Raw genomic sequence first — 19,962 nt, forward strand, 5'->3', positions numbered from 1 at the left:
AGCCTGTCTTCTCTTCCACATGTCCCACTGCCTCCTCTTCTTAGGCCTCCTCATCAGGAAGCTGACCTGGTGCTCAATTTAGCCTCTTTCACCAACTAAAGGTTTTGGCAGTAGCCCTGAAGATCATTTGGAAGGGAAGGAGAAGGTGGTGGCAGAAGGAGGCAAAAAGAAAAGGGAATTAACATTTGTTGAGTATTTTTCATGTGTTAGAATCTCAGAGGGGTTAAGTAACCTACCACGATGACTTTAAGTGGTAGATTTAAACCTGGGGATATAAACTTTTCTGATTTGCTGGATATTAAAATGAGACTTTATTTATAAAGCAATAGTTCCTTCAGAATCTCAAAGTTTGCTTCATTAGACTCATTTCAATTCAGGAAAATGGACTTAATTGATTCACAGATGGCAATAAGATGGAAAATTTCCTGTTTTTTTCTGCTTTTAGGTAACTTTTTCCCATGCAGTGTGCAGATTATGATTATCACAAGCAGAAAAAAAGGGCAAGTCATAGAAGGGAAGATACCCCAAAGCAACACAATTAAATCCTTATCTTCCAGAAACTTAACAGTACCTTGAAAGATGGTCGGATGGATGATTAGATGAACTGACTGACCCATTCAACAAACACATCAAATGCCATGCTTTGTACAAGGCCCTTTTACAAGAGGATAAAAAGCTGGTGGGAGTGGAAAAGTATGAGGGAAATGGACAATCTGAAAAGTTAAATACTGCCTTTGGTATCACTCAATAAAAAGAGGTATCTGTGTTCGAGTTCTGATCCTTAAATCCATATTCAGTTTCCCAAACCTACTTGCTCCAGCACAGTGAAGTTAAAAGCCCGTCTTTATGAACTTCAGTTCAAGTGAGCTTTGCACACTTCAAGGATTTTTTCTGTGGTTTCTCTGAAGTGACTCTAGGCCAGTCCAGATAAAATAGGGCACGTGGCATTTGATGAGGTGCTCGAGAGAGCTAGAATTATACCTGCTGGGTCCAGAGAGAACCAGAGAATCTGGGATGATCACCCAGATACTCAGTTCTCCTTTTTTAGCTTGGGCCACCTGCTCAGCAGTAGGGCCAGAGCACAAGGCTAACAGAGCTACAACAGGGTTGTGACTCAGTTTCTTTAACCATATTGTGGGGGAAATAACTAACCTTATAGGAATGTTAAGATTCTAATAAATATGACGTTTGTTAAGAGTCTAGTCTGGCCATCTCCAATTCATTCTCTACTATATTGCCAGACTTATTTTTCTAGAAAGCAAAGCTATATCACTGTTCTATTCAGAAGCCATTAAAATAGCTTTCCATAGCTCTCAGAAAAAAGTTCAAACTTATCTGCTTAGAAGAGGCCTTCAACATAGTACTCCTGCCCAGCTCTCTAGCTTCATCTCCCATCATTTCCCAACCTATACATCCTGTGATCCAGCAGTACCAAATTATGGTGCCTAAAACATATTAAGCTGCTTCCTGCTTCTGTGCCTTCACCCATACTGTTCCCGTTTAGAAAACTCTTCTTTCGCTCTTCTCTTGACTTACTCCTAAATCCTTTGCAACTCAGGTCAAGCATCATCACTTCCACTGAGAGGCTATCCTTGAACCAAAGAGATGTTGTGTCCCTGTGCTCCCATAGCACCACTGAGAATACCTTTTTCATAGTTCTTATACTTCCCTGTAATTGTTTATTTACTACTCCACTCTCCCATTAGACTATAAGCTCATTAACTGTTTCTAACTCATCTTTGAATTCCCAGGGCCAACAAGCACACATAGCAAATAATGAATAAATGTTTGAAAGAAAAGCACCCATAATGCCACTTGCAAAATGTTACCTTTTTCCTTTCTGTCTTGTGAGTCAGTTTATTATCACATAGATTTTATGATTCCAAGATGTGCTGACCAGAGAAAAAGGATATCCTATTCTCATTAGCAGGCACACTTCTCAGTGTATTTAAAAACCAACATTCTAGATTATCGTATAGGCTCTTATACACGGGGTTAAAGGTAGTCCCCTTTACAAGGCTATGAAGTTCAGAGCCAGTTCTTAGATCTGAGACAGTATACCTTCGACTCTACTAAGGTTTACTGTCACTAGATAATACCCTTCTTAGAGCAGCCAGCAGACCTCTTTCTGAAATCTCTTTAATTTCAAGAAGCATTACTAAATTACTATTAATCTTTCAACATGCAATAATGGAAAGAACACTCACTGACATGTGACCCTGGGCAGTTACCCAACCTACCTGAGCCTCCATTTTCATGACTGAAAAATGGGTTTGCTACCTATCTTACAGAATTGCTGGGAGGATCAAATAAAATAATTTCTGAGAGGATGTCTCACATAGTGCTTGTCACAGAGCAGCAGGTGCTCAAACCACATGAACTAAGGCTGGTTCCTCACTTACCACTGACAGTTAGTGTCCTTGCTGACCTCTCCCCAAGTCTGGCCAGGTCCACATAGGCTGAGCCAATCCAGCTGTCTGTCTGGTGGGGCCTCTCCACATTGTCATTGCCATAAGCCCGCCACACTTGGATCTCTAACCTTTCCTCTCTGAAGTACCAAAGGAGTGATGGGCTCCTAATGACTTCTGCTCTTTTGGATGCCTTGAAAGTAACCATGACCTGTTTTTTATTTGTAGATTCCTTAGGCTTCCTGAGAGGGGTCCAAAAGCCTTCATGATCATACAGCTTGTAGCGGAGGTAGCAATATGTATTCTTATGAATGTGCTTCTGGCCGGCAAGCAGCACGCAATGGATGGGCAGCCAAAGCCTTGGGGTGGAGATGGTGACAATGGCTGGCTCCTCTTCATCCATCTTGACAAAATCCTTCAGATTATTCTCAAAGCTCCAGCCCAATAGCTCAGCAGCTTCCAACACCCGCTCTCTGTCTCCAGGATGGGTGAAGGAAATGGAAAGCTCCAGACCACCCACAATCTTCTGCATGAGCTCCAACCCGTGAGGCAGGGTCCCCTCTTCTGGTAAAATGATAGGATACCATCCTGTGATCCCTTATGAGAGAAAAGGAAAAATTTTCAATTATTGTTTTAAAAGTAAAAAGACTTACCCACTTTCCACCCCAGAGCCATCATCACTCTGGCCCAAGACAGAACAGAAAACATATACCCACAGTGCATTGAGGCTTTTCCATCTGACCACTGAGATTAGGTGGAAGAACAAAGGCTTGGAGTTGGAAGACCTGCATTTTCTTCTTGGCTCAGCCCAAAACTAGTGATTCAGTCTGGGTAAGCCATTAATTTCTCTCAGTGCTATTTCCTTACCTGACAAATGGGAAAAATCGTGATCTTGCCTACCAGACAAAGTTATTATAATTGTCAAATGAGATAATGGTTTTGGAAGAGTTTTGAAAGAGAATAAAAAATGTGACATATTATTATGGTACTATGAGTACAATGGAGAAAGCATGGGACAAGATCAGGAGATGTGGGGTCCTTCACCAAAAGAACTGCCACTCAGTGAACACATACCAAGGACCAGGCACTAGACTTCAAAATAACAATTTAAAATGTTAGCCACCTGTTACTGAGTATCTTCTATGTGCTTTATTATATTACTTCATTTAATTCTCTCGATAACCCTGTGAAGTTCTAAGGATTAAATAGGATAATAATCCCTATTTTACAGATGAGAAAATATAAGCTCAGAGACCTGTCCAAGTTGTTATAGCTACCAGGTAGTAGAGCTAGGATTTGAACCCAGGCCTAGTTGGCTTTAAAGTCTACATACCTCCTATTATAGGTTCACAATGTCGTATCTAAAAACCCTTACGGTCAGATTTGCTTTGGAATTTAAAAATTTTCAGATCTTAGAAAGATACTGTGGTACATAAACTGAATATTATGTACTAGTCAGTGATCACATAGGTCAGGGGTTGGTAAACTTATTCTGTAAAAGGCCAGATAGTAAATATTTTAGGCTTTTGGGCCATACAGTCTCTGTTCCAACTATTCAACTGTGTTGTTGTAGTGAGAAAGTGGATATAAACAATATGTAAATGAATGGGCACAACGTGCTCCAATAAAACTTTATATAATCAGGCAGTGGCCTAAGTCAGAAAATAAAGACTAAATAGTCTCATGTCAGTCAAGGTCAGGTTTGGCTGCTTAATGAGTTAATAAAAACACTTTTGACTTTCTGAACATTTTGGATTTCATAATTAGATAAAACATTGTGGATTGGTGTAATATTCACAGCAATTTTCTGAGAAAGGTTTTCGTAATTATAACTAGAGATGAGAAGATTCAGACTCATTGAGATTAATTTGCCAAAGGTCACTTAAGGTGTTATGACTTTTAGAAAAGGCATTTAAGGTTTCTGGGCCTTCCAAGTTTTCGTTTATAAAATGAGGATGCTGGGGACTTCCTACGTGGCGTAGTGGTTAAGAATCTGCCTGCCAACGCAGGCGGATTCCACATGCCACGGAGCAACTAAGCCTGTGTGCCACAACTATTGAGCCTGTGCTCTAGAGCCCGTGAGCCACAGCTATTGAAGCCCATGCACCTAGAGCCTGTGCTCCACAACAAGAGAAGCCACTACAATGAGCCCGCACGCCACAATGAAGAGTAACTCCCGCTCCCAGCAACTAGAGAAAGCCCGTGTGCAGCAACGAAGACCCAAAGCAGCCAACAAATAAAATAAACAAATAAATAAATTTATATATTAAAAAAACCAATAAAATGAGGATGCTGAAATGAGGAGGCTGATCTCTAAGACTCCTTCTGACTTGGTCAGTCTAAGAATCTATGGCTTTGGCTTCAGTAATTTCTCATCACTGGATATTAATTTCCTCACAACCTAGTGGATCTTAACATTATTTGGTCACAGACCCCTTTGGCTCTAATGAAAGTTATCCCCAGAAAAATACACAAATACAAATACATGAAAAATTTCACACCACTTCAGTACTTAAGAACTGCTGGATTAGGTAGTTTCTCTTGCTCTGTGATTGTATAATTGAGATTACTGGCAGGAGGAAAAAAAATAGAATGTTCAGTTTAGAACAGCTCTGAATATAAAGACAAATGATACATTCCAAACTGTCTAAGAGGTGTATTTCCAAGGGGTTAAGTTTAATTTGTAAAGATGGGATTTCTCAGATGGTGCCTGCTCCCTGACAAATTCTGTACTTTATGTGTACAGAGTACTTTATATATACCTATTATGTGTCAGGTACTTTATATACCCTGTTTCATCAATTCCTACTTTGTAGATTTGTCAGTAATTAAGTCTCCATCGAAAAGATAAGTAGGGCTCAGAGAGGTCAAGGTCACTCTGTCAAGGTTACTGAGGTGATAAAAAGTAGGATGGGACCAGCATTTCCAGACTGCTGCCCTGGTGGTTGTGCCTTCTTTTGGGTCTTTACCTCATACCCTCATTCCTTCGTCAGTGAGAGTGGAGAGTATAGTGAAAAAGAATGGGCAGATCTGGATTTGATTTTCCATACTCTACTACGTGGCTGTGTGGTTTTGACAAATCACTTAACCTCTGTGAGCCTAAGTTTTCTCATCAGTCAAATGAAGATAATCCTGTATCCCCATCAGTAAGAGTTACCATGAGGCTCAAACAAGATCTGAGAAAATATGTTACCAAGTGCTGTATGATGCAATGGGTGTTGCCAGTTACTGGCAGTAGTATCGTCATCGTTATCTTTCCTGGAGTAAGATGGAAGTACAAATGTTTTAAGCTTCTTTGCTTTATTAGAAGATCTTTGAAATGATTAGAAAAGGACTTAAAATGTTTTTGAGAAAACTTCTGAGGTATTTGGGAGAATTCAGAAGCATGTGTTAAGGGGTCTTTTCTTGTGGGTTTTTTTTTTGTGTGTGTGTATCTTGCAAGAGAGCTAGACAAGATGATCTCTTGCAGGGAAGTGAATGGGAAAGGGTAGGATAAGAAAGTGATAATCCAGGATCCCTACCAGATCTCTTGATCAGCAGCTCTTTGGTTGGAATCTTTACTACTCCAAGAAGATAATGTTTGAATGAGTGGATACTGGTTATATCACTGGCTGTGAAATCAAACAAGAAAAGAGAAATTATTTGGTGGTCTACTGACCAAAGGCCTTGTGTTACAATATAGCCATATAATCCTTCACTTACACTCTGTGAATTTCAGTGTTGGAAGATGCATTAAAGATTATCTTGCTCCATTCAAAACTTGAGTGCCCTCTAAATCATTTTAATTATATCACTAAGTATGCGCATTCACACACTTAAATAATTTTATTTTGAAAAATTCAGGCATACAGAAAAGTTACAAGAATACTACAATCAATTCCTATATACCCTTCACCTAGATTCACCCACTAATACCTTGACACATTTGCTTTATTTCTTTCTACATTCTCTCAAACACACTCAATACATATTCTACATATTTTTGCTATATCCTTCAGAAGTAAGTTGCAGAGGATACGAATCCTCACCCCAAACACTTCAGCATGTATCTTCTAGGAAGTGCTACACCATTCAAAACAGAACCCTTTTTAATTTTAATTGTGAGTCATTTGGTGCTCACCTGACTTGGTATCTTCATGATAAATAGCAAAAGTAACTTCTGCAAACTCCAAAAGCTCTGCCAAGAAACAGGCTTCTCCACTGCAGTGCTGAGTTACCAAGTTACATGAGAACTCACTGTGATGGGAGAACTCAGGGCAGAAGGAACAGGCCACAGGGCGGGTTTGGCGCTGTTCTCCCTGGGGCAGGAAGGACAGATGAGTGGTGACAGAGGCATTGACCCCGACTGTGGCACTAAACTGCAGACCAGGGTCCTGCTCAGCCAAAGCCCTGCAGGGAGAAGGGTGGGAATGAGAAGAAGGTAATATCAGAAACCAGCTTGACTGCCCAGAAAACATTACCACTTCCATGAGGCCACCAAGAACACTAACTGGCCATGTGTTTCCTATCCAGGCTTTTGGCAGTGCCACAATATGTTTTCTTAGTAATCTAGATATCACAGTGTATGTGTGTATGAGTGAGACAATATTCACCTGCCTACTAGAGTGATACTCCATTATATTGGTCTGGCTTCCTGTCCTTTTTTTCTTAAAAGTGCAACAAAGACCAAATGCGGGACTTACAAAAAGCTGCCTGCCATCCATCTGATTTTCCCCAGGAGTTCCCAGAGAGAGAAACTATTGAGTTTCTTATCCATTTTTCAGTCTCTCTGAGATCTACTGAGTATCAAAATTCCAAGTCCTTCTCTGTCAATTAAATAGTAGTTAATTTAACACCATGTTTAAGAATTCTGACCTGGGCGGGGTCTTACCCAGAACAGGTACTCCTTTATATACAAGTTCATGCCTCCACGGCCTTTGCACATGTTCTTCTCTTTGACCGGAATAATATTCAGCTCTCCTGGGCATTTTGATTAACTCCTACTCTTCTTTTAAGACTCAGATTAAGATATTTTGAAGGGCCTTCAATGCCACGTTGGACCTTATCTTGTGGACCACCACCCTAAAGTGGAGTGAGTATAATCTAGGGGGGTCATAGGGCAAACTATTTGGGCATAGGAAAAAATTATTAAACCTCTAGAGTTGTTATCTCATATATTAAAGTTTTACTACTCTCTGGTATCTTTTATAGTGTATATATTAGTACAGTAGTACATAAAGATGACTTATACATGAATAAGTATACATATATTTAGAGAGTATGCTAAATTTTTATTTTTTTTATTAATAGGAATGTGAAATTAAAATTAGGAGACCACTGCTACTGACAACGAGAAACCATCAACAGTTTGAATATATGGGAGAATATGATTGAAAAACTGCCCTGGTATCTCACTAACACTAAGATGTTCTCGGGCAACTATTGGAAAGGTCTATTTGGAGAATTTAGTGATGAAAAATATTAATTAGACTGAACGTTTTACCAGCTACTTCACCGTCAGATTTCACATGGCAGTAATCCCATTAATTATTTAGCAACTATGAAGATAAAGGTAAATAATCTGACTCAAAGTTGTAACAGGGGAAAAAGTCGAGGAGCACTTGCTTGTTTCTTGAACTCACGTCCAAAGTGAGCTAGTCTGCCTCAGGATCGTGATCTAGTTCTCCTTGTTATTGGGCACCTGTTATGTGCTGGAACTATGCTATGTGGTGGGGGGACAGAGAGGAGTTCAAGCAGTGTCTGCATCTAGGGGAACTCACAGCCTAATGGAGGAAAACTCATGTGTGCAAATAATTGAAACAGAGTGATATGTGCTGCAATCAAGGTGCTAACAGACAAAGGACAAAGCACCGATTCTATCCACATGTAGGGAGAGACAGAGGAATGCTGCAAAGTCTTGAAGAAAACAGAAGTTTGTTTAGAGGACAAAAGGAGGAAGAACATCCAAAGTAGAGAGAATGAACAGAGACCTGAAGGAGGCAAGAGAGGGCCATGCTGTTTACACACAGAAACAGTGTTTTAGGCAGAGAAAACAGCGAGACAAAGGCCCTGAGGGAAAAAAGAACATGGTGTGTTCAGAGGCAATAAGAAGGCCAGCGGCTGAAGTGGAGTGAGTAGAGCAGCAGCTACGAGGAGGAGAGGAGGTCGTACAGATAACAGTGTCAGATCATGTGGGGTCTGATCGCCATTTTAAAGACTCTGGCTTTTACTCTGAATGAGATGGAAGGGCATTGGTGGGTTTCAAGTAGATGTGTGTCAAGATCTGATTTAAGTTTTCATAAGATCAGTGGCTTCAGCATTGAGAACAGACTAAAGCAGAATGAGCTAGAAAAACAGGAGGTGGTACTCAGAGACTGAACATGAGATTAGAGAGGAGTAGTTGTAGTAGTGATTGATTCTGGCATGGTTGGAAGGCATAGGGTCTGACCTTGAGAATAAGAGGGTAAGTAGGGTAGAGGATAAACTCACTGGACAAGGTCAAGGAACTAAGTTGTTAATAACAGTTAAAACAGCAAAATTTGTAAGTGATTTATTCACTTATATTCCTATTAGCTTTTTTTTTTCATTGTGGAAGTGCCTTTATTTATTTATTTATTTAAGCTCTTTATTGGAGTATAATTGCTTTACACTGTTCTGCCAGTTTCTGCTGTACAACAAAATGAATCAGCTGTATTTATACATATATCTCCATATCCCCACCCCTCGTGACTCCTTCCCACACTCCTGATCCAGTCCCTCTAAGTCATCACCAACCATCTAGTTGATCTCCCTGTGCCTATATGCTTTCTTAAGAGAAAAAGAAGAGTTGTAGTTAATAAACTGGAAATTGTATACAAGAAAGTTTTACGTTATCTGGGCATCACATATCATGTGGCCTGCAGCAGAAAAGGTTTTGGTTTGAGAATTGCTTTTCTAAGGTGAACTTACTTGGCTGCTGCTTGCAAACCACAGGCTCTGATAATCTGGACTGAGATGGAGACGGCTCGGGCCGCAAGAACTCCCTCTGCTGTCCTTGGAGTACGCCTGTACCTTAGGCCCACATCCAGTAAACCTGAAGAATGAGGGCAAAAGGACAATGAAAAGAAGGCTGGTTGGAATGCTCTCTGTTCTACCAAACCCCAAGTCCTAGTCAGGAAGGAAGGAAGAGGATAAACAGTATAATCCCAATGACAATAGGGGCCTCAGCAGTGAAGCAATCTGTCTATGGTCAGAATCACATTATATTACTGTACTTTAGGATTAATAAAGCAGAACAGAAGTCATTATTTTCACTTTATATACAAGAAACTATGGCTCAGACATTCAACTGCTTGCCAAAATCATATAACTAACAGAGGCAGAACCTAATCCCAGTTATTTTTATAGAATTGAGATGGGCTCTAACCTTTCTTCTTTTTTAAGCCTTTAAAAGGTTTTCACACTCATATTTCTACCACCCTCTAACTGTCACCATCTTAAATACCTTCACATGCTATCTTTTTATAAAAATTACCCTATCACATTTCAGGGAAAGCTTTAAGGAACAACAGAACAAGCTGATCAGTGAGGGTCAGGAGGAACAACTCAATCTTAATCATAACAAGATAAAGCCTTTTGTTTGGGCAGATACTCTTCAGTAAGAGTGAACAGTAACTTCATTTAGGAGGTTAATTCTAGTTATTCATGATGTATCCGGAGGGTAGGTCATCTTGCTGGAACCATTAGGATATAATTCAAAACTCCAAATTCTAACTAGTCCCTGAATTTAAATCCTGGCTTCCTTCTCCCTCACAGTGAATTCCCAGTTCATGCTGACTGTGTTCTTCAAATACTACATCATGATGCCTTAGGATAATAATTCTCTGAGTACACCTATATAATACTTAGGACTTATGCCATGAGGGCTTATCAAATGCTTGCTGAAGTTAAAGGTAAGATGAGAGAGACAAGCAACATTTATATACAGAATCTACATAACTATGAATTTTCTAAAATTATATGCAAAATTTGCAGTGTATATTCTATACTCATTTTCTAAGAGAAGGTGTCTCATAGTTTCTATCAGATTCTTAAAAGGGTAAGTACCACAAAATGTGAAGAATCACTAACTTAGAGAGAAAAGGGATATTTATATATACTGACTTTGAACGGGAAAGATAAACTAGTTTACAATTACCTGATGATTGGTTCCTTAGTTCCTTCCTATTCTCAAGCCTGGGGGTTAAAGGGAGATTAAAGGTCTGTATTCCTACATCCTCACAGTGCATGGTTACAATGGCACATATCCTAGATAATGGCAAGGTTCCTTTGGCGACCATCTGGTCTCTCACATTAGGATAATAGTATCTGTAAATCACAAAAGCACAAGCTGTCAGTTGAAAGAATTAGGTGGATGAATGATTCAGTCTGTCCCAGGGATCAGCTTTCATCACCTAGTTACCTCTGGAGCCTAACTGTTCTGTATTTGTGGTATACAGTTGTGGTTGTGTCTGGTTGGATTTATTGCCCATCACTTGGAGGAGGAACCCCATAAATTATACCCTGTGTTCAAGACAAAGACCAGTTTCCCACAGGTTTTGTGTTTGAGGAATCTGCATTTGGCTTCGCCCTTCGGGATTAGCCACTCCTGACAGCATCCATCCATCCAACCAAGTAGTTCTAAGTAGAGCAGTTCCAATCTCTTCTATGGCTGCAGGCCCAAGCCCCTCAAATTTGAAGGGGTGATGAGGATCTATTAGTATTTACTCTATTTCCTTCTCATGCTAAAAAATCATATTAGTTGGTTTCTTGGGGGTGAGGATGCAAAGGGGGAGGTTAAACATCTGTATGCATGCCATTATCTTCCCTGGAAATCTGTCGAAGTCTGTGCCATGAGTGGATTATATTTTACAAAGGCTACTCTTCTGGTGGTGGGAAGAACAGATAAGGAGAAATGATTCCAGAAGTGGGGTGACCAGTTAAGAGGGTATTACAATAATTTAGGCATGATATAGTGAGGGCCTGAACTATATAAGGCAGAAAGAGAAGCAGAAAAAGTACATTTAAGTGATGGTAAGAGATAAAACTAAAACTTTTCTTCTAAAGGTAAGTAGTAGTTAGAAGTATGAGATACAACTGCTCCCAAGTGCCTAACAATTTAACAGATTTCAGTAAAATCTGGACAAGTCACTATCAAACCCAAACAATGTTAAACAGGGCAGAAGGGGCCTCTTTTTTTGCTTACAATTCAACCTGGACTAATTAAGGGGAGGATGCGCTATGACCATGCACTTCCTTCCTAGGCACAGAAATGGGTTCTCCACACTGTACCTGCACCAGATTTCAAACTGGACTCCACCTCCCGGTACAAGCCCGTGTGCAGAGAAGGCACTGAGGAGGAGCCTTTGCACTGGAACTTCAGCTGGCAACAGGAGAGAGTGATGGTGCTCACTGTTAAAGATGGGGTCTGGGACACAGAGTGTGGTTGCAGATCTGAAAGGCTTCAGAGTGATCCCTTTGGAAAAGAAAAGCAGTTCAGAATGATCTAACACATCGTTTAGTGTTTTATGTATAGTAAGACAGTGTGTTAATATCCAGTATTATTCACTTTTATCCTCACTATACTCCTGTAAAGAAAACAAAGCAGGTATTATTTCTCCTACTACACAGATGAGGATATGGATACATTGAGGTTACACAGTCAACCCAAAGGTCTTAGAGACCTGGAACCAGAAGGTGTCTGGTCACAGACCTGGAACCAGAATCTGTATCTTCTGACTGTATGACTCCTACCAAGGTCCATTTCCCTAGCAGTTATGGTCCCTGAGATGCCATGATAATACAGAAGAGATTCCTTTGTTGGTGGACAATGTGTGAGAGTTCCAATTTCTTCACTTCCTTACCAACACTTATTAGTCTGTTTTTTAAAAAAATTATAGCCATCTCAGTGAGTGTGAAGTAGTATCTTGTGGTGGTTTTGATCTTTATCCCCCAAAGACTAATAATGTTAAGCATCTTTTCATGTGCTTACTGACCATCTGTATATCTTCTGAAAAGTGTCTATTCAGATCCCTTGCCCATTTTTAAATTGGGTTGTCTTTTTATTACTAATTTGTAAGAGTTCTTTATATATACTGGATACAAGTCCATTATTTGAACCTTAAAACCAATACTGGTAGCACTTCCACAGTTATTCAAGGACATGCTTAGAATGGCAGAAAATCTGAGTCACCCAACTTCCTCATTCCCAGCTGAGATCAAACAAGTCGACACTCTGTCTTCTTGTTTTAGCTCTGGGATGACCAGGGGATGGAGATGGCAAGGGACAGTGCAAGCGCTCTGGCTCTGGGGCCAGTTGGACAAGGTCTGAATGCCAACCTTGGCACTTGATAGTGGGGCAGCCTCAGTCACTAACACTGAATTTTGTTTTCTCTTCTGTAAAATAAAGAAAATACAATCTACTAGGATAAATTGCTTTAGGATTTAAGATTATGACCTATGTGAGATATGTATATGTACACATTTCCCCCAGGAACAATGGTTTGGTATTCTCTTAATTCAGTGCTCTTGATGACTTTATAGAATATAACTACCAGGGATACCGAGAATCAACTGTATGTTAATAGATAAGAGCAGGCATGTAAATGACCAGACAAAACGTAAATAATTGATGGACCTAGGTAAAGGGTATACAGAAGTTCTTTGTACTATTTTTGCAACTTTTCCATAAATGTGAAATCAAATCAAAATAAAATGTTACAAAAAACATTTTAAGACAAGTAAGAACTCACGCTATCTCTTGTACTGCCCAGGTAAGACTAGAAATACTGAGGAACATAAAACTCTCTCAGGAAAATAAAACCCTTAAGTGTATTCAAAAAAAGAGCCACACAAGAATGAGAAGGCCTAATCTCTCAAACTTACCATTATCAAGGAACTCAGATCCTTTCAGCACACTGGACTGCGAGTTTTGAACTGGAAAATAGTATTGGACATAACAATCTGCTTCTCCCCAGACTGTTGCCTGAAGAGGGGCGAGCCCTTTAACCTTGTCTACAAGGAGTTCAAAGTGGTGCTCCATCAATCCATTTCCTTGGTCCCCTGCCTATTGAATGAAACAGAGATAATCTGTATAGAGTATTCATGCTTCTCTATGAAGTCTGAGAATAGATGAAGAAATAAGCATAATTAATTAGCTGATACTAAAACAGATACTTAATTTTCATTGTGTATAAATCTCACAACTGTTCACTGTAATCAGATTAGGTAGGATTTACTCTAGACTATGAGATTGGGCCAATATTAGGAAAACCATAAATGTAATCCAGTGCAAGAATAGAGGAAGAAAAAAAGTGACTATCTCAAAAAAGGCTAAAAAGGCATTTGATAACATTTAATCAGATGTTCCTGATTCTTTGTACACTAAGAATAGGAGGCTCTTTCCTTAATATGATAAAGAACACATATCTGAAGCAAGTAAGTATTAATTTACTTAATTATTATTTTTAATGAAGTTAGGAATAACACTGAGACTGTTTATTAATGGGGAGGTAGTGAATACACTGTTACTGAAGGTACTTCTACTAATAATAATGCATTTATCATTTACTATAAGCCCGTCACTTATTAGTTTGACTAGTTTGACATGCATAGCCAATAACAGTGGAAGCAGGGTTTGAACTCAGGTAGTCTGACTCCACAGCCAATGTTCTTTACCTCGATTCCAGACAGCCTCAGCTGATACTAGATAACTGATAGTTGGGAATAGGCAGAGGGGAATTCAGGATTTAGATAAGGGTCAGGCTGTATGATTTATATGTGTTTAACATTCTAACTACTAATCCAAAAAATTTGGAACAGAGATTGCATTAGGTCTTTGCTTTGGAATCTAAAAGCATATATCAGTGATAGATGCTCAAAAAACTTCCTTAGGGAAACAGAAAACCTGCAATTTGATTCTCCAGAGAAGAAAAATACCGGGGAGGGGGTGGGGGGGAACCCTCTCAGAATTACAGCAGCTCCTTAATTTAGCCATACAGTATTACAGTAATTTAATAATTCAGTTCGGCAGACACTGAATTGGATGAGACACATTAAGTGTAAAAGAAAAAACAATTGTATTTGTAGATATCTAACCTTTTAAGGATTTCTGTGCTCATAGTAACATTTTCTAATTTTTAGTATGAAATTTAACAAAATCTGAGTCTACATTGCAATGTGAGGGCCATATAACACCTAAATAAGACCTGGAAATACTACAGATGATTTTTGTTTGTGCTTCTATGTCATTTTAAAATTAATCCCCCTCACTGTTATTGATAGATATATAATATATAATATCTATCAAATACATAATAGAAAAAGTTTAGAGTTCAGAGCAAATAAGTAATAACCTACTAATAGATATTTTCTTAATAGTTGTTTTGTAAACAATCAAGTGTTTAGTCACTACCATAGCAACAGATGCTACAGATGGCTGGTCCAGGAAATGGGCTGGCCTGGGGTTGAAGGGAGGAAGTGTTCCTTCTTCATTCTTTAATCTTTGTAGTGCTATTATCTGATCCGAAGAACCCATAGCTAAAAAGACTCGAAGATTCCCATTTTGGTGGCCTGAGAACACATCAATCACAGGCAGGTAGCTGTCGACAGCAACAACTGGATACTGAGCATCAAGCAGTAGGCGAGAAATCTTGGGATCTCTAAAGGGAGAGAAATTGTGCATGAGCAAATAACAGTCATCAATCAGGTCACAGAGCTGCTTCACTTCTTACTTGGCTTGTTTTCTCAGCTTGTTAAAAATGGATCTAAAACTAGAAAAGTAGTGGTGGTTCGAAAAAAACACATGATGCTATCCATAGTTCACCAAATAAAAATGACCAGGCAGATAAATTCCAAATGCAGCAAATGTGAGGTGGGGGGATGTGTCTAACTCATCTCTGTATCATCATGGCCCAAAGGCTTGCTGCACAGCATTATTTTAGAGGTAGGCAGTATGGTCAACTAGAAAAAGTGCAGGTTTTGGAGTCTGGCAGATAAGATGTGAGTAATATTACAAATAATATCTGCCATTTACTGAGTACTTACTATGTGGTAAGCACTTTACAAAGTTTCTATAATCCTTCTAACATGGCAAAGGTTGCTAGTATCCACTATTCACAGATAAGAAAAAAGTCCAAATGCTCATTCCACCATGCTGAATCTTAGATCTGCCTTTTACTTGCTGTATGACTCTAAGTAATCAATACAACTTTTAAAGTCTATTTCCTCATCTGTAAAATGTAGGTAATAAAACTTCCATCAAAGGGCTGTTGTAAGGATTAAACTAAGATAACAAATATAAAATACCAACATAAGTACTTAGTAATTGATAGCTATTATTATTTTATGCTTTCTCAGCAATGAAATGGGACCTAAGAAAATGAGAAGGAAAGGGGAATACCAGACCAGACTAATACTACAACAAAAAAGGGGAAAAGGCCAAAAGCCTATAGCTGACAATGACGTCCATGATTCCGGCAGAACTCCTTAGCCTGACCAGGCTTCTCAATGTCACCATCATATAAGTACTCAGCTGTTCACTGAAGGCTTACCCATTTGTTTTCTCACTGGATCCTCACAATTGCTCCGAGAGGGAGATAGGAGATCTGCCATCATCCTCATTTTACAGATGGTGAAAAGAAAGCCAGAGAGGCTGATAACTCTATGTTAGATGATAAGTTTCCTCATGTGTAAAATGGGGATAATAATAATACTTCCTGCGGGTTATAAAGGCTCACATGAGACAGTGCCCAGAACAGTGCTCTTTGCAAAATGTAAAATGCAGCATTTAAAACACAGAACCATGAGAAGGCTGTTAGGAAAGAGGTCAGTTCTAAAATAACTAAATCAGTACCCTGAAACTAAAAATGAACAGTCTGTACTGAGGACAGAAATAATCTTCAGACAAATCAATACCCCATCTAGGTTTTAGGTAGTGATAAGTGAGGTACAGCAATCAAATCTGAAGGTCTAAGAGACAATGCTCAGTACTGAAATCTTGCAAATGGCTGATGTGAACAATATTAACTAAAGTTTGTGACAGAGAGATACACCATCAGTTTTGTGAGGCGATAACCTTTAGCAGTTGAGCTTCTTGGTGAGGAGAGTGGACTAGAGTCAGGCTCTCTGGGTTCTAACCCTGGTTCCACTACTCACAGTATATACGACAAGTTATTTAACTTTCCTGTGTCTCTGTTAACATCTGTAAAATAGGGGAAATAAAATTTACCTGCCTCAGAGGATTGTTGTGAGGATTAAATGACTTCATCTATGTAAAGTTCTTAGCCTAGAGCCTAAAACATGGAAAGCGGTATCTGTAAGATTGCTATAACGTATGAGAAAGACCAGCAACTGTGGCGAAACTGAGAAAAGTCCTCCAAGGAATTATTGGGTTGGTCATATTTTCAAACCACAAATATTCCTCTTCAGTTCATACAAAGTTAAAGGTGTAAAAAAAGAATACTTCAAAAGGTCCTATTTACTTGAATGACATGTAAAACTGATGCAGGGGTAGCTTCACCAGCCCGAGCAGCTTGTCTTGTCCTGGGCTCCGCACCTTGTTCCAAGTTTCAATTACCATCACATTGTTCTTAAGCCTTTCCAGGCATTTGGAAGACAGAGAGACCGGAATCACCTGGGGAGAAGAACAACCAAACAAAACAAAACCCTACATCTGAGACAAAGTATTAATTTATACTTTTATTCAACAAGCATTTACTAAAAGCCTATTTGTGTGCCATGCACAGTGCTAGGAGCGAAATAAAACCCACTTTGTATCTTGAGTCTAAAGTCACAGTCTTGTGTTAGAGACAAACACATAAAGGCCAAATACAAAATGGCACGAATTCGCTGATGACAAAGCTTATATAGATAGGGCTTCTAGGACACAGGTAGGAAAAGAGGATATTCAGGAAACTGCAAGTAGCTGAGCACAGCTGGACTATCTAGTGTGAAGAGAAGAGTGGCAGGAGTTGAGACTGGAGATGTATAGGTAGTTCTTAAAGGCTCTTGTAGTCCAAACTTAGCATTTGGATTCTATCCTGAGGGCTATGGGTAATCACGGAAAGGCTTAAAGTGGGGGAGTAAAATATTCAGGTTAGTGTTTTAGAATGATCATTCCTGTTGGTGCACAGAGGAAGGAATGGACAGGGAGAGACAAGAAACAGGCAGGACAGTCTGAAGCCTATTTGGAATGAGAAAGAGAGCCTGAATGAAAGCAGTGGCAATGGAGTGGAGATAAGAGAATTTATTCCAGAGATAATTAAGTTTGCAGCATCTATTGGATTTGGTGAATCATTATGTAAGAAAGACTCAAGGACAACTTTTAGGTTCTGCTTGGGTTTCTGAGTAAATTATAATATGAATTAGGGTAGACAGAAGGAGTAGGAACAGATTTGGAGGGAATAATAAATTCAGATTTAAACACATCTTAATTTCTTCTTCCATCTACACATCTTTACTGAATACCTGCAATTTGCCAGGTGACGTTAGGTGCCAAGAGGAAAGTGCTTTTGAGACAACCAAGTGGTGACGCTAGCAGGCAGTCGGACATAGAGATCTGAAACCAGAGGGAAATGCCTGGCCTAAAAGAAGTGTGGATTTGGAAGTCATCTTCACACAAATGAAGCTATGGGAGTAGATGCGGTGACTATGGGAAAAAGTGGGTTGGTTTGGAAGAATGTCAGGATAGAGTAATGAATAGGAACACTAATAATTAAAAGTAGGAGAGAGGGAGAAGTACTGGGGTCACAACTCTTTTCCTAGTTGGCCTACTGCCCAATGACTGAAAAAGAGCAGTTCTTGAGTCAGGAAGAAAACAGAGTTACAAAAATCAAGAAGGAAATAATTTAAGCAATAGCATCAAATTCTACTGAGAAATCAAGTAAGATGAGTACTGAAATCCATGGAGGAATAAATGAGATTGAGGAAAAACAAATAAATAAAATAAAGAAGGAGAGACTGGAGAAACAGAAAAGAAAGAAGGAAGTTTAACTGACCAAAGTCCTAGAGGAAGCAGAAAGGAACAGAACTCAGAATTCAGGAAAAAGAAATAGTGGGAAACTGTATCAACTGAGACAGAACAGAAAGAAACAGACACAAAAAGCTTTAAAATGTTGGCAAAGTCTTTTCCTCTTCCCATCCAATAGTGGGGTTGGATTTGCATATCAGATAATTATAAAAGTCCCTCCAGCCTGAACATTTTCAATTTCTTTTACAATGCAATTATGATTTGGGAAACACACTTCTCTCCCCTCCCCAACTCCCACCTTCACCCTTAATGCATATGGAACGCTAAGACATGTACAAAGTTACCTGAGAGAAGTTAAAGACTGGTTTTGTTGTGCCCCATGCGATGACAGACCTGGTGACTTCTTCTGTGCTGAAGAGTTTGCAATTTAAATAAACATTGCATGATGGTTGTTTCTCAGATTCTCCAGTAATGAAATCTTTCCCATCTGGCACCATCAACAGCACATGCAACAGCAAAGCACTTTCTTTTGCTGACCCATTTATCTGATTTACCATATCATGAGAGGCTGGCATAGCCATGAAGGCTGAAGAATTTGGTACAACAGGGCTTGGTGACTTTGGGGTGGGGAGCATCAAATTCTGTATTTTCTTCACAGTTTCTTCATGACTTTGATTTAGGTTCTGTGGATTTTTGGTACAGGTAACATGTTGACTAGGTTCTGGCACTGTCACATCTGGACTTGTAAGCGTACAAAGTGGGGTACGCTGGGTGTTGCTACTTAACTTTGTATTGACACCAGCGAAATCCTTGTTATCTATAACAAGCTCCACAGTTACCTATAGAACATAAAAGGAAGAGAGTTAAAGGAATATCTCCTAGAATCAGAATCAGAATTGTGGAACTAGGAGCAGCATCATATTGTTAGGATATAAATTAATTCATCTTCAAACACCACAATAGTAGGAACACTAACAGACTGCATATATATTACTTTACCAGGATTAAGAAAAGCCAGCCAGATGATTTATCAATAATGATAAATTATATCACAAGATGAGACTACATCATCTTGTACCAGAAAATAAAGAAGTGCTCAGAAGAGAAAGGAGACATATTGAAAGGACACAGAATCCAGTTGAAGGGGCTCCCACTGGACAAATCTGGGACAATTTGAGTTTCAAAATGAATAATAATAGTAGTGGATTATAACCTTTTGAATAATGTAAGAATCCATGAGTCCATACCAATATAAATAAATAAGGGAGAAGGGACAACTCTTCCATATAACAGAATGCCAGTTAATAAATGCACAGGGTCTGGTGGAGTTCATGGTGAAGGTAAAAAATCGTATTCTTTCAATTATCATAGTAATAAGTGATTCAGATAAACCCCAAATGGAGGACGTTCTACAAAGTAACTAGCCTTACTTCATTAAAAGTAAATAAATAAATGTAATGGATGATCCTGGACTGGAAAAAAAATACTACAAAGGGAAGTACTGGCACAGTTGGTGACATCTGAGTATGGGCTATAGATAGAATATAGTATTACTGTTAAATATCTTTATAACTATACAGTATTATGTAT

At 39.1% G+C, this 19,962-nt stretch overlaps 1 protein-coding gene across 4 annotated transcripts in view; it reads right to left on the reverse strand.

Moving 5' to 3' along the window:
* C2CD3 (C2 domain containing 3 centriole elongation regulator) overlaps positions 1-19,962 on the reverse strand; it is a 119,674-nt gene that overhangs the window by 47,835 nt on the left and 51,877 nt on the right. For all 4 annotated transcript variants that reach the window (XM_057750275.1, XM_057750274.1, XM_057750276.1 and 1 more), the window contains 10 exons: positions 18,717-19,211; positions 16,886-17,037; positions 14,818-15,064; positions 13,290-13,470; positions 11,697-11,880; positions 10,564-10,733; positions 9,336-9,459; positions 6,529-6,797; positions 5,930-6,019; positions 2,403-3,005 (listed from right to left, as the gene is read on the reverse strand). In XM_057750275.1, the coding sequence (XP_057606258.1) occupies positions 2,403-3,005; positions 5,930-6,019; positions 6,529-6,797; positions 9,336-9,459; positions 10,564-10,733; positions 11,697-11,880; positions 13,290-13,470; positions 14,818-15,064; positions 16,886-17,037; positions 18,717-19,211 (2,515 nt within the window). The remainder of the gene's footprint in view (positions 1-2,402; positions 3,006-5,929; positions 6,020-6,528; positions 6,798-9,335; positions 9,460-10,563; positions 10,734-11,696; positions 11,881-13,289; positions 13,471-14,817; positions 15,065-16,885; positions 17,038-18,716; positions 19,212-19,962) is intronic.

Source organism: Hippopotamus amphibius, chromosome 9 (assembly GCF_030028045.1).
Source record: "Hippopotamus amphibius kiboko isolate mHipAmp2 chromosome 9, mHipAmp2.hap2, whole genome shotgun sequence".
Taxonomy (NCBI): domain Eukaryota; kingdom Metazoa; phylum Chordata; class Mammalia; order Artiodactyla; family Hippopotamidae; genus Hippopotamus; species Hippopotamus amphibius.